The 15,516-nt window shown below is 43.1% G+C and overlaps 1 protein-coding gene and 1 long non-coding RNA gene across 6 annotated transcripts in view; one reads left to right on the top strand and one right to left on the bottom strand.

The window, feature by feature from the left end:
- Positions 1–15,516, bottom strand: part of FNDC3A (fibronectin type III domain containing 3A) — a 381,088-nt gene that overhangs the window by 62,592 nt on the left and 302,980 nt on the right. For all 5 annotated transcript variants that reach the window (XM_077298073.1, XM_077298074.1, XM_077298077.1 and 2 more), the window contains 4 exons: positions 14,327–14,380; positions 6,639–6,763; positions 6,370–6,544; positions 2,651–2,737 (listed from right to left, as the gene is read on the bottom strand). In XM_077298073.1, coding sequence (XP_077154188.1) covers positions 2,651–2,737; positions 6,370–6,544; positions 6,639–6,763; positions 14,327–14,380 — 441 coding nt within the window. The remainder of the gene's footprint in view (positions 1–2,650; positions 2,738–6,369; positions 6,545–6,638; positions 6,764–14,326; positions 14,381–15,516) is intronic.
- On the top strand, positions 13,168–14,595 carry LOC143817027 (uncharacterized). Its single transcript, XR_013224045.1, has 3 exons — positions 13,168–13,235; positions 14,170–14,344; positions 14,452–14,595. It is a non-coding gene; the product is annotated as an uncharacterized LOC143817027 (long non-coding RNA).

Below are 15,516 nucleotides of genomic sequence, written 5' to 3'. Positions count from 1 at the left end.
AAGCAGCATGGATGGCATTATACAGCAGTACTAACCAGTAAAGCTGTGAATCCAGCCCTTGAATTATAGAAAGACTTACTAGAAAGCTGCAGCACCTTCTGTCACTCTCTGTGCCTATTCTCTCGCTGTGATGTAGATGTTGGAGGATTAAAGGATAGGGTTTCTCAATTATAACATTAACCATTTGCTCACAAAGGAGAAAAGCTTTACATGGTGTGTCTTGCAGTGACTTACTCCTTTTCTCCCTATTTAAAAAAATGTGCATGCTTGGCCGAACCATACGGGGAAGGCCAGTAAGACCAACCACTATCTAAAAATGTATGGCCAGCTTTAAAACTCAAAAGAGGAGATTGAGAGAAGATTTTTTGCTAGTTTTATCCTATACAGGTCCTTCTCAAAAAATTAGCATATAGTGTTAAATTTCATTATTTACCATAATGTAATGATTACAATTAAACTTTCATATATTATAGATTCATTATCCACCAACTGAAATTTGTCAGGTCTTTTATTGTTTTAATACTGATGATTTTGGCCTACAACTCCTGATAACCCAAAAAACCTGTCTCAATAAATTAGCATATCAAGAAAAGGTTCTCTAAATGACCTATTACCCTAATCTTCTGAATCAACTAATTAACTCTAAACACATGCAAAAGATACCTGAGGCTTTTAAAAACTCCCTGCCTGGTTCATTACTCAAAACCCCCATCATGGGTAAGACTAGCGACCTGACAGATGTCAAGAAGGCCATCATTGACACCCTCAAGCAAGAGGGTAAGACCCAGAAAGAAATTTCTCAACAAATAGGCTGTTCCCAGAGTGCTGTATCAAGGCACCTCAATGGTAAGTCTGTTGGAAGGAAACAATGTGGCAGAAAACGCTGTACAACGAGAAGAGGTGACCGGACCCTGAGGAAGATTGTGGAGAAGGACCGATTCCAGACCTTGGGGAACCTGAGGAAGCAGTGGACTGAGTCAGGCATGTGCAGGAAATGGGCTACAGGTGCCGCATTCCCCAGGTAAAGCCACTTTTGAACCATAAACAGCGGCAGAAGCGCCTGACCTGGGCTACAGAGAAGCAGCACTGGACTGTTGCTAAGTGGTCCCAAGTACTTTTTTCTGATGAAAGCAAATTTTGCATGTCATTCGGAAATCAAGGTGCCAGAGTCTGGAGGAAGACTGGGGAGAAGGAAATGCCAAAATGCCTGAAGTCCAGTGTCAAGTACCCACAGTCAGTGATGGTGTGGGGTGCCATGTCAGCTGCTGGTGTTGGTCCACTGTGTTTCATCAAGGGCAGGGTCAATGCAGCTAGCTATCAGGAGATTTTGGAGCACTTCATGCTTCCATCGGCTGAAATGCTTTATGGAGATGAAGATTTCATTTTTCAGCACGACCTGGCACCTGCTCACAGTGCCAAAACCACTGGTAAATGGTTTACTGACCATGGTATTACTGTGGTCAATTGGCCAGCCAACTCTCCTGACCTGAACCCCATAGAGAATCTGTGGGATATTGTGAAGAGAAAGTTGAGAGATGCAAGACCCAACACTCTGGATGAGCTTAAGGCCGCTATTGAAGCATCCTGGGCCTCCATAACATCTCAGCAGTGTCACAGGCTGATTGCCTCCATGCCACGCCGCATTGAAGCAGTCATTTCTGCCAAAGGATTCCCGACAAAGTATTGAGTGCATAACTGAACATTATTATTTGATGGTTTTTTTGTTTGTTATTAAAAAACACTTTTATTTGATTGGACGGGTGAAATATGCTAATTTATTGAGACAGGTTTTTTGGGTTATCAGGAGTTGTATGCCAAAATCATCAGTATTAAAACAATAAAAGACCTGACAAATTTCAGTTGGTGGATAATGAATCTATAATATATGAAAGTTTAATTGTAATCATTACATTATGGTAAATAATGAAATTTAACACTATATGCTAATTTTTTGAGAAGGACCTGTATTTAGTGTTGCTTTAAACCAACAGAGCGTAAACAGGAGATGCTACCTAAATCTTATTTATCTGGTGCTCATATCCGATATGGTGATTATTAATGGCTCCAGGTTCTACAATTAACTGGAACAACAAAAAAACAGTATATATTTATTTTTAAAGTTAAAGAAAATTACCCGGGCCATCAACACAGCTCTCTCAGCTCTCTGCACCTCTGATAGAGCTACGAGATGGAAGAGGAAGCTGGAAATAATCAGCGTCATATCTACCTTTCATTAAGTACAAATGGCCAGACACATTACAATCTGACTGGAGGAGCCTAATAATGTCAATGGGATCCACAGACAATAAAAGCGTCACAGCAAGGGCAAATATGGCTCACAATTATTAGTCTTTACCTTTCAAATTTTTATGTTTCAACTAGAAATAAACCATTCCCACCATCTAGCTGCTTCCCCTTGTCCTATAAATGGCATGTAAGTGAATCAGGACCGAACGGTGGGCTGAATAAATGCTAAGCGTGCAGCAGTATATGGCTATCCTATTACATGCCGTATCCGGAGGATATGCCATAAATGCTCCAGATTTCAGTACTCATACAGTCCTTTTGGCATTTAAATTGTGACTAGCCTCTGATGGAATGGCTCAAATGACCTCGATACAGAGCAAAACATACAGGAGAACGCACGTACCCTGAACTTGTATTTTGTGCTGCGCCTCAGGTTCATTACTGTGAATGTAAGATCATCTCCATTATATTTTGGCTTGAATCCATAGCCCTATGAAAATAAAACAATAAGATGACTCAAACTTATTGCAAAAATGCAGCTTCATAAATAAAAAAAAACAACAATTATTATGTAGGTAGATAGACAAAAATAATCTATGGATTGACTATCGACTTCTCATCCTCCTTTTTTAAATGGGGCAACAATCTACAGCCACAGACCACACAACTTGAGGATTAGGTTTGGGCAGATTATGGTCTTCATATACTGATAAAATGTAAAACGTGGGACGTAGTGGACATATTGTGAAGTAATGTATATCTCGATCTGACCAGAGTTGCTGACAACATGACGGTCTCACCTCATAACATCCGCTGTTTACTAATAACTTCAATAAATTCAATTTAATGTGTAAGAGAATGGAATAATTATCGCTTCTGTTGCCAAGCAATGCAATGTCCTTCTCACGTAATGTTATTATATTATGGTAAGAAATTAGTGTATCAGCACGATCCTACAATGGTCAGGATAATACGGCTGTACCCATAGATCAGACGAGAGCTGCTGTATACATGGAGTCGGTCAGTGCTGCTGTATACACGGACTATGCTGCACTGCCAGGAGAGAAAGATCTTAGGGGTTGTCCTGGACTGACACGGATTACCAATCCATCGGATAGGGATCAATACGAGATCAGTGGGGTCCGACACCTGGCGTCCTCCCCAACCAGCTCACATATAGGTCATGAAAGGGGTAGAATGGCCATGTACACTGCTTACTGGCCTATACCCAGTGCCACATTTCACTTTTTGAAACCTGTGGTTGTTTCCTATTTCTACAGAATGAGAAGGCTGCAGCCATAATGTGACGCCACCACAACAAATTTTTATGGAAGCAGTAAGAAAGGGACATGCATACTGCAAAAGTATATAATAATAATAGGGAATCAATTTTTTTTCATCGTTATGCACCCCCTGGACCTTCATTGTAATTATGGTGGACACCCCTTTAAAGGAGGCAAATACTAGACGCCGCACCCAGATGGAGAATGAATAGAGAAGGCCTAGCCCTGTACTCTACATTGTTTTTTTCTGGCAATGACAATAGCAGAGGAGATGGCTAATGAAGGTAAGCAACCCAACCATCAGCCATTTATGGCGTAACGTGTGGACAAGTGACCGCTGCAGCCAAACACTGGAGAACTATGGATTCCAGGAAGGAAACAGCTGCATTTTATAACTCATGTGTCACTGAGGATTTTGGAAAGCGATCCACACCTTTAGGCTATGTTCACACGTTGGGTTTTGTGCACAGGCTTTTTTTTCCCCCGACAATGGAAAAAACTGCTGCTTTTTTAAAACGCAGCAAAACCTGCTTTTTATCTGCAGCTTTTTTACACACACAAAATCAGGTTTTGGCTACAGAAAAACAGCAGCAAAAAAGCAACATTTGAACATTGCCTTAGGGTTGCTCTAAAGCCAAGATAATTACCTATGTACATTAAATATTCACATGTTGGAAGGTACTGCTTGCAAAAAGGACCTCAATATATCACCCTTAATTTAAAACAAAACACTAAAAATGGTGCTAAATAAAGAAGCAACAATTCCCCTACTGTACCTGACACTCCTATTTTAAGGACTACTGGGTCCCAAGAAGATTTCTGTAGTTTTTGCCCTCTCTAGATTAACAATTACTAGCTCCTGTAAGTACGTATTGGTCACTGCCGTGGCCAGTGATTGGCTGCAGTGGTTACATATCCAACCAAAGCAGACCACCATTCTGATAAACGATGGACAGACATATACATCTTTATTGAAAATTACCTATAAAAACAATGGGAAGCCACTAGGTGGCTCCACAACCTGCATAAATAGCTCAGTAACAGGTAAGTATCAGTATAGTCACTGGTGAAATGCTAATTAGTAACCGCCGGTGGCATATATTTGCACATACATAGTTTCAAATAAATAGTGTAACAGTACATCCAAAGGAATAAGACAACAGTGTGACTGACCGAGCTAATTTTGACCATAATGGCCAAGCCAAATTTTACAATTCTGACCAGTGTCCTCTTTTGTGGTTGTAGCTCTAGAACACTTTAACGGATCCCACTGATTCTGAGAATGTTTTTTCGTGACATATTGCACTTCATGATAGTGGTAAAAATTTCTTCGATATAACTTGCATTTTTTTGTGAAAAAAAAAAATGGAAATTTGGCAAAAGTGTTCAAAATTGTGCAATTTTCAAACTTTTAATACTTATGCCCTTAAATCACAGATATGTCACACAATATAGTTAATAAGTAACATTTCCCACAGGTCGACTTTACATCAGCAACATTTTTTAAACAATATTTTTGTTAGGAAGGTATAAGGGTTAAAAGTTGATCAGCTATTTCTAATTTTTCCAACAAAATTTACAAAACCATTCTTTAGGGACCACCCCACATTTGAAAGTGACTGAGGGGTCTATATGACAGAAAATACCCAAAAGTGACACCATTCTAAAAACTGCACATCTCAAGGTGCTCAAAACCACATTTAAGAGGTTTATTAACCCTTCAGGAGCTTCATCACAGGAACTGAAGCAATGCACTGACAGTTACTAATTAGGCATTCCAACAGTGGCTATACTGATACCTGCCTGTTACTGAGCTATTTATGAGGGTTGTCGAGCCACCTAGCGGCTTCCTATTGTTTTAATAGAAAAATATTTAGAATTGAGAGTCCTCAGTGATTGATACCATCTTTTCAGTTAGCCATTAAAAGGTATCAAATTGCAAGCTTTCTAGACTACTCAGGTCCCTTCATCATGTTTATGCACAACATAGCACAGAAATAATGCAATATAATATATAATATTGCATTATTTCTTTCTGTGCTCTGTTGTGCATAAATATGTGATTCTTCAGAATTTCTTTTAGTCTTTGCCTAATGAAGAGACCTGTGTAGTCTCGATAGCTTGCAATTAGTTACCATCTTTTCATTTAGCCATTAAAAGAAATCAACCACTGAGGACTATCAATGCTAAATATTTTTGTATCTACTGGCTAACACGGTACAAAGATATATATCTTTCCTGTATCATTGTTTTAATGCCTTTATAGGTACGGTAATTTTCAGTAAAAAAATGTTAGGGTGTGTATATATTTATTTCTCTGACAACATTTTTTCTTATATCATTTATGTTGTTTTATGTACTGAACCTTCTATCCTGCCCATGTAGTCCATTTTTTTCATTAGTTTATATGTACCTGTAATGTGACTGTGGATATATTTGCTAATAGCATTCTATAATGCTGTATATCAGCCCTGAAAGGCGATGGCCGTATCTCGTATCGGCCAAACCTGGTGACAGGTTCCCTTCAAATGAAAATAGTAGGCAGCGTCCAGCAGGTGATGAGAGGTTCAAAACATCTTGATTCTGCGATACACCGGATGTGACGTTTCAACCAGTCACAGGTCATTTTCAACCATACAAAATGGTGCAACACAGCAGGTTTATATAGTAAATCCAATTCGACAGAACATCAAACGAAATTCACAGCTCCACCCCCAGAAATATCAGACAAACCCTTAACGTCATTAGGACAACTTTAAAAGATATATTTTTTTATATTTATTCCCTAAATTACTTATATTAATCAGATTAGTCATTTCTATTTCTTACTCAAACATACCGAGGTTTCGTCTTCCATTTCCAAAATATAAGAAATCCCTTCATCAGACGGTGTACCCGAGGGTTTAGTCCACTGCAGGGACAACCAGCTAATTCCAGCCTTATTGAGTACTGGACTTGCTGGCACTGTCGGAGCACTGCCTGAGGTGTAGAACAGAACTTCTTCACTAAAACCGCTGAGAAAGGAAATAAAAAACGGAAACATTCACCTATGAGCACAGCAAGGACCTGGAAGAGCATCTGCATTATTCTATATGGACAGGTCCTTACCTCATGCCCATATCATTTTTTGCAGCAAGTCTGAAGGTGTACCCCATTGCTGGAGACAATTTTGTTACTCTAAACTGTCTCTGAAGTCCATAGTAACATTGGCAGAATTCTTCACATCCTTTACCCTGATGAAAATATTCAAGAAAAATTGAAATTAACCCAACCAAAAAAGCACATTTATAATATATACCCCATAATCAATTACAATAAAACCACCTTACCTAATATTATTTAAGTGCCCAGAGGGTTGCATCCCCAGCTGTCAGTTTTGCCTGGCTGGTTATCAATAATTCAGGGAAGCCTATTTATTTATTTATTTATTTATTTAGAGTGCATGCGCCAGCTGATGAATACTCTCATCAGCCACTCCTACTCTCGCTGTTAATAGCGGCAGCAGGCGTAGGCTGATGGGAGCAGTAGTCCCATCAGCTGATGCCAGTGACCGGAGGTAAGCTTTTTACCTCCGATCACAGCTGAGCGCTCACGCCGTCATTTGATAGCGTGGAACAGTGACTCACTGACTGGATGTAATGATTTTACCACCGATCAGAATCAGTGTTTGCCGTTCTGTCATGCACATGACAGTGCGACAAACACCCGGAGTTTGGGGGCCGAACCCAAACAGTAACACGGATTTCCTGGTGAAGTCCGTGTTCGATATCTGTTACTGAACAATAGGTGTTCGGTACGGACGCAGAGCTTTACTGTTGAGTTTCAATCATCTCTACTCTTATATCCAACTCGTGTCCTATTTGAGCTTTACTTCCACCCGAGGCATCTATTTTCCCCAATAGTTTTAATTGTGCTGTGATCTCCAACCCTTGCAGACGCCTTTTCTTTTCTTCTCCCTTTCTTCCCTTAATTATTTTATTCTTCCTTTCTGAAATTGATAACTCTGGCAATTTTGACATTAATTACTTGATCTAAGGGGATGCTTGCACAACTCGTGTTCTGCTTTCCAATTTGTGAATTGCTGTTTTATATTCATGATAGTAATTATACTCCCGGTGTTCATGTAGTTTATTGTATATTCTTGAAATAGGTTTGCTATATTCTTTATTGTACTTGTATTTGTCAATTTAAACTAATAAAACTTTGAATATGAAAGAAATAAAAATGAAATCGGATTCATCAGACTAAGCTACCTTCTTCCATGCTGCATGGTCCAATTCCAATTTTTAAGTGGCAGCAAAGACTCTTAGAAGGACAGGGGTCAGCATGGACATTTTGTCTTAAATCATAGAATGCTGAAATGCACCGCGCATTCTGGGACTTATTATAAACATCATGTACTAGTAAAGTACTAAGTGAACTTTTTAACTTTACCAATATTTCAAAACATAATTTAAGGATTTGGTCGAAAACAAAACAAAAAAATCCCACACAACTAAAAATACAGCTTTGAAAATGCTTGGTCTCCTCCTTGTATTTTCAGGCAGTATTATTACACTGGTCAACAGCATTTTTGGTGCCAAAGATATTTCATCGAATTTAGGGTATTTTTGGGGTGCTGATTCTGAATATGTCATCAGTTTTGCCAGATTGGCTCAAGTTTTTGAGATTTTTGGTATCTTATTTATAGCACTTGTTGGTAAATGCGACGCATCATCTCATTAATTTCTTTGGATTAGTACTTGAACTGAGCAGTTCTCAATATAGTTTTGTGTTAATTAGTGTTCTAAAAGTTTGTTTATAGCTTGATTTTTGCACTAACTTTATGTTGTCTGTTTTCCAGTGAAAAGCATGAACTCATCAAGAAGAAGTTGTCTTAACGATCCAGACTCATTCTGTTACATTTGTGGTGAATACACACTGCCAAAACATAGAAGAAACATAACAGACTTCGTAAAAAAAAGTGTATTTTGCCTATTTTGGGGTTATGCTTGGGGACCAAGACAAGTTTTGGGCACCACACAGTGTGCAAAGCATGTATCGAATTATTACGAAAATGGAGCAAAGGACAAAGAAAAAGCTTCAAATTTGGTGTTCCAATGGTGTGGAGAGAGCCAAAAAATCATCATGATGACTGTTATTTATGGTAAACACAGGTACAGGCACATCTTCACAATGAGGGACAGGCCTTCTTGCAGATTCTATGTTACTCCCATTTTCGTTTCTTATGCTTATTGAATCCTTGCACTTGCACTGCACAGAAATAACAGTCATCATGATGATTTTTTGGCTCTCTCCACACCATTGGAACACCAAATTTGAAGCTTTTTCTTTGTCCTTTGCTCCATTTTCGTAATAATTCGATACATGCTTTGCACACTATGTGTGGTGCCCAAAACTTGTCTTGGTCCCCAAGCATAACCCCAAAATAGGCAAAATACACTTTTTTTACGAAGTCTGTTATGTTTCTTCTATGTTTTGGCAGTGTGTATTCACCACAAATGTAACAGAATGAGTCTGGATCGTTAAGACAACTTCTTCTTGATGAGTTCATGCTTTTCACTGGAAAACAGACAACAACATAAAGTTAGTGTAAAAATCAAGCTATGAACAAACTTTTAGAACACTAATTAACACAAAACTATATTGAGAACTGCTCAGTTCAAGTACTAATCCAAAGAAATTAATGAGATGATGCGTCGCATTTACCAACAAGTGCTATAAATAAGATACCAAAAATGTCAAAAACTTGAGCCAATCTGGCAAAACTGATAGCATATTCAGAATCAGCACCCCAAAAATACCCCAAATTCATTAAAATATTTTGGACACCAGAAAAAAATTTTTTCTTTGTTGACCTGTGTTATTAGCATTATTGGTAATATAGAGCATATCAAAACTTTAAGCTGCACTATAGATGATTAAGGCTGTGTGCCCATGTTGCGTTTTTTATGCTTTTCAGCCGTGTTTTTGCTGCAGTGGAAATGCTTAAAAAATGCAAAAAAACGCATTCCCATGCAATCCCATGGGATTCCACAGTTGCTGTGCCCATGCTGCGGATTTTCCCGCTGTGGAATTGCATAGCGGTAAAATCCGAAGCATGTTCATTATTTCTACGGAATCACGGCGATTCCGCCGCCATAGGATTGCATTGAAACGTTCACTTTACGCATGTGGCTATGTCCACCATTCGTAAAGTGAGCGCTTCATGTGCGGATGGGTACCCAGGATTTGGAGGAGAGGAGACTCTCCTTCAGGCCCTGGGATCCATATTCATGTAAAAAAAAAAAAAGAGAATTAAAATAAAAAATAGGGATATACTTATCTTCTGATGGCCCCCGGAGTCCTCCCGGCTCTCAGTGGTGCACGTGGCGGCTTCCGTTCCCAGGGATGCATTACGCGAATCACCTGGGATGATGTAGCAGTAACGCAAGCGCAGGGCCGGACTTAGCCCAAAAGGCGCCCTGTGCGAGACTGCAAGACGGCGCCCCCCCCCCCCCCCAAACTTTGAAAGAAAACAATAACGCTTTAGTATTGACAACACGTTTACTTAGAAAACTTGTGTTTCCCTGCAAAACACTTTAAGAATATCCAAATACACTAATACTGCAATAACGGGAGTTATAAAGTGCTTTAAAGCGGTCCAAAAGTTTAAAAAAATGACTCTCGGTCTACAGCCCTATCGAGTCAGGGGCATCCCATTAAGGGTTTCCCCACCATCTGGGTGTCCTCGCAAACCCCCGAACGGCATACCTGCCGCTCACTTACTTCCGGTCCGCATCGCACCCCACCTGCTGCCGTCCGTCTGCAACGCCTCTCCTCGCTGGCAGTCACCCCTGCACTCTGATTGGCTGTCTGCCTGACGCTCACAGCCAATCGGAGCGCAGAGATGACGGCCAGAATGGAGAGGCGTTCCGGATGGGTGGCAGCAGGTCAGGTGCCGTGTGCAATTTGCAATGACGTTGACGGTTCTCCTGGCTCCAATGGAATTGTGTCCATACCACTCCTTATTTCACATTCTTGCTGCGGAACATCTGAAGTCGATTCCTCAGCAGTGCTCGGTACATTGGTGCCACCACCATGTTCAGAAGATTTTACAAACAGTCTTTTTAAAGCCCCTGCTTGCTTTTGAATTGCCTGCTCTGCTAAGGCCTTTCGCTTCCTGTTCTGTGCACCAGACGCTTTCTTAGGGCTCATCTTGCCTGACAAATGCTATTCCTCCCTGGAAAGGTTAGGTGTGGACCAAAGGTCTTATTAGTGCAGTCCACAGGCTACTATCTATCACCATCTATCTACTCATTTAAACCTAGGGTGGCAGAGGTGAGCAGGTGATAAGTAACTAGAAACATGTAAGACTTTGTAAATTCCACAAATGAATCCCCCCATTCCCCCCCGCCCCCCCGCCACACACGAAGCTCCATAGTGTACATGGCCACACACGACGCTCCATAGTGTACAATGGCCACACACGACGCTCCATACTGTACAATGGCCACACACGACGCTCCATACTGTACAATGGCCACACACGACGCTCCATAGTGTACAATGGCCACACACGACGCTCCATACTGTACAATGGCCACACACGACGCTCCATACTGTACAATGGCCACACACGACGCTCCATACTGTATAATGACCACACACGATGCTCCATACTGTATAATGGCCACACACGACGCTCCATACTGTACAATGGCCACACACGACGCTCCATACTATACAATGGCCACACACGACGCTCTATACTGTACAATGCCCACACACGACGCTCCATAGTGTACAATGGCCACACACGACGCTCCATAGTGTACAATGGCCACACACGACGCTCCATGCTGTACAATGGCCACACATGACGCTCCATAGTGTACAATGGCCACACACGACGCTCCATACTGTACAATGGCCACACACGACGCTCCATACTATACAATGGCCACACACGACGCTCTATACTGTACAATGGCCACACACGACGCTCCATAGTGTACAATGGCCACACACGATGCTCCATAGTGTACAATGGCCACACACGACGCTCCATGCTGTACAATGGCCACACATGACGCTCCATAGTGTACAATGGCCACACACGACGCTCCATACTGTACAATGGCCACACACGACGCTTCATAGTGTACAATGGCCACACACGACGCTCCATAGTGTACAATGGCCACACATGACGCTCCATACTGTATAATGACCGCACATGATGCTCCATACTGTATAATGACCCCACATGATGCTCCATACTGTATAATGACCGCACATGATGCTCCATACTGTATAATGACCGCACATGATGCTCCATACTGTATAATGACTGCACATGATGCTCCGTACCGTATATTGGCCGCACATGATACTTCGTACCATATAATGGCCACACATAGCTACTCCTACACACGCGGCTGCGCTCCGTACACTTTGCACACACGGTTCCGCTCCGTACACACGGCTCCGCTCCGCACACCTCGCACACACACTGCTCCGCTCCGCACACCTTGCACACACTGCTCCGCTCCGCACACCTCGCACACACACTGCTCCGCTCCGCACACCTCGCACACACACTGCTCCGCTCCGCACACCTCGCACACACACTGCTCCGCACACCTCGCACACACACGGCTCCGCTCCGTACACCTCGCACACACACGGCTCCGCTCCGCACACCTCGCACACACGGCTCCGCTCCGTACACCTCGCACACACACGGCTCCGCTCCGTACACCTCGCACACACGGCTCCGCTCCGTACACCTCGCACACACGGCTCCGCTCCGTACACCTCGCACACACACGGCTCCGCTCCGTACACCTCGCACACACACGGCTCCGCTCTGCACACCTCGCACACACGGCTCCGCTCCCCACACCTCGCACACACACGGCTCCGCTCCCCACACCTCGCACACACACAGCTCTGCTACATCCACACTGTACACCTCCTGACCCCACACACAGCCATTACTTACCTCATCCTGCAGCGGCAAGTTGCCAACCAGCACAACTTCGGAGGTCACGATCATGTGACCCCTGACTCCTCCCCTCCTGTGACCTCATCACAGGTCTTGTGCACAGAAAGCAGGCGGGCAGCCATACGGAACACAGGCGCAGCTCAGCTCTTCGGTCCTCCTCTGCTCTGTTCTCTTCTTCCTTTCCGGGAACAGAGCGGCGGCGCCCAGGGACGTGTGACGTCATGTCACACGCTGTGCACACAGCCAATCTCTCCCCGCTGGGGACAGCAGTAGGCGGAACTAAAGTTCCCTACATGCTGTCCCTGCCCGGCGGGGAGAAAGGCTTGTGCGTGTGACATAACGTCACATGCACAAAGCCGAGCGCCCGCTGGGAGTGGGACAGCGGCGGCGGGCGCCACAATAGGTGCGAGCGCCCTCGGGCCAGCCGATGATTAACAAAGCCGAGCGCCCGCTGGGAGTGGGACAGCGGCGGCGGGCGCCACAATAGGTGCGAGCGCCCTCGGGCCAGCCGATGATTAACTGCTAATTAAATCAAAGGCTCAAATCGGCGCCCTATGCCTTCTAGTAAGCCTTGGCGCCCTGTGCGGCCGCACAGGTCGCACAGGGCAAAGGCCGGCCCTGCGCAAGCGTGACGTCACAAAGGTCCTTCGCACAATGCATCCCTGGGAACGGAGCGTACCGGGAGCACCGCTGAGGAGATCAGGGGCCGTTTGAAGGTGAGAATAACCGTATTTTTTATTATTTTTAACATTCTATCTTTTACTATTGGTGCTGCATAGGCTGCATCAATAGTAAAAAGTTGGTCACACTTTTCAAGCACTATGTTTCACAAGTGTGACCAACCTGTCAATCACTTTTCCAAGCGATGCTTCAAATCGCTTGGAAAATTGCAAGCATTCTGTAAGCTAAAAACGCTTGCAAAACGCTTTTGCTTTGCAGGAAAACGCATGCAAATTCTGCATGCTTTTTACCCGCGGCAGGGAGTTGCGGAAATGCTGCGGACATTTCCGCAGCATTTCTGCAACGTGGGCACATAGCCTTACCGAGATAATGTCTTAGAATTTGCAGTAAAATCCCTTAAAGTGATATAATACATTTTTGGTGTAATGAAGTTGCACTAGAAGATGCTGCCGCCACATTGAGTCTTTATAGTACTGCACAGCTCCAATGCCAATGAATTGTTGTGAATCTAAAGGGACCAAAGCATAATTAAAATGCAGCGAAACACCGGGCTGTCAACAGATATTCCACATATCTGGCTGCAGTACACACGATAATTATGCAGCCATAATATTGTAAGGCATGACTAAGAATCATTTAACAATATTGGTTTGAAAGGCTTAGGCTCATAATATCGGTTTTTAATCTGTTCAGTGGCCACATCAGGGATCATGTCCGAACCCTCTGCAAAACAGGGCACGGACGTATGTGCAGACAGTGCCATAGACTATCATGGTGTTGACAGAGCAAACGTGCGCTCTGACGTACATCAGTTTTGGGAGTGTACACCTACTGGAGACGGACACCCAGATGCAGTCTGTTACAGTGGTACATGCTGCCCCCACAAGTGCTGTGTAGTTGGCCCCTGAGTTCTCTGCCTTAAAGGCCTAACAACCCTTCCCCTCTGCTCTTCCATGTCGGCGATGGCAGGCTTCTGGTTACATGCAACAGTCATTAATCAAGAGAAGAAACACTTTAATACAGTGGACGTAAATTCAACAACACTCACTGCAGCCAGGGACATGAAAAAAAACTACTAAAAGAAATATAGTGTGTCCCAGGTTGGACAATATGGTGTCTAACTTACTTCATCCCATTCTAAAAGGTAATTGTGTATCTTTGATCCATTATCACATGAAACCTGAAAAAAAAAGATAAAAGACAAATCATAAACTACTGCAAATATTTATTTTTCATATGTGTTCCTTGCAGATCCTATGGATGTAACATACAGCGATGCAGTGGGATTAATGCGTTAAAAGGGGTAGTCTCATTTCAACAACTCCTGGATGTCAGATGAGGGGCCCATTCCTGGGGACCCCAGCTTCTAGGAGTAAAAAAAAAAAAAAAAAAAAAGGGATATTACAAGGAACACCCCTCACCTGGGAGATCCTGCCTGTGTACTACATCTTTAATCCCCAACCTTTCTTACCTCAGCAGCCATATTGAGTTCTGAGAGATGGCTATGAGCCCCATCCAGCAGACCCAACCTCCTCCATTGTAGTGTTACCCAGAGCCCAGTTTACCAGCTAAATGACAGCCAAAACTTCCCCACAGAAACACCCTTGTTCCCCTCTCCCTTATAGGGGCTCCCACTTTGCCCTCATTCGTAATTCTAGCATGATGCATTCCCACCATACTATTGCATCCCTCGTCAACATCCTCTAACTAATAGCATCACCCTATCTCCAGCTCACCATATGTATCCCCACCACCTCTCCTGCTAGTAAATGCACATCCAGATCCACTCTCCTGTGCAGGACAACTCACAAAAGTCACCATCTGGAGACCTTTCCTTCATAGCCGTTTGCTAGACCTTGCGCTAATGCACCGAGTTAGCAGACAGTGGTGACGCAGAGATCTTGGGCCCGCAAGCCACAGGTTGGGGACTGTAGTAGTACATGACCAGCGAGTTACTGGAATGACGGCCATGTAATAATAGATATCAACTGCATTGGTCAAGTTTTTAAAGCGGAACCATTGAATGAGTTTGAGACAAGCCTTACAATGTTCCTTCATGTACCACACGTAGGAAGAAATTGAAATAAACCAGCACAGTTCTCAGATTCACAATGCCATTAAAGACTTCTTGGAAGTAAAACATGGCCGGCTAAGTATTAGGTTATGACTCACAGACCCAAAAACATCACTTTCAGCTACTTAAATAAAGACTAAAGCTGCAGAATTCGGGATGTTTGAACATGCTGCCGCCATCGTCCTTTCATTATGGAATAGGTGAGAAAAGAAAACATGTCTAGAAAAGACTACATGAGCTAG

The sequence above is a fragment of the Ranitomeya variabilis genome, chromosome 3 (assembly GCF_051348905.1).
Source record: "Ranitomeya variabilis isolate aRanVar5 chromosome 3, aRanVar5.hap1, whole genome shotgun sequence".
Classification (NCBI taxonomy): domain Eukaryota; kingdom Metazoa; phylum Chordata; class Amphibia; order Anura; family Dendrobatidae; genus Ranitomeya; species Ranitomeya variabilis.
Note: the sequence above shows the minus strand (reverse complement) of the source record. Positions and strands in the feature narration are given on the sequence as shown.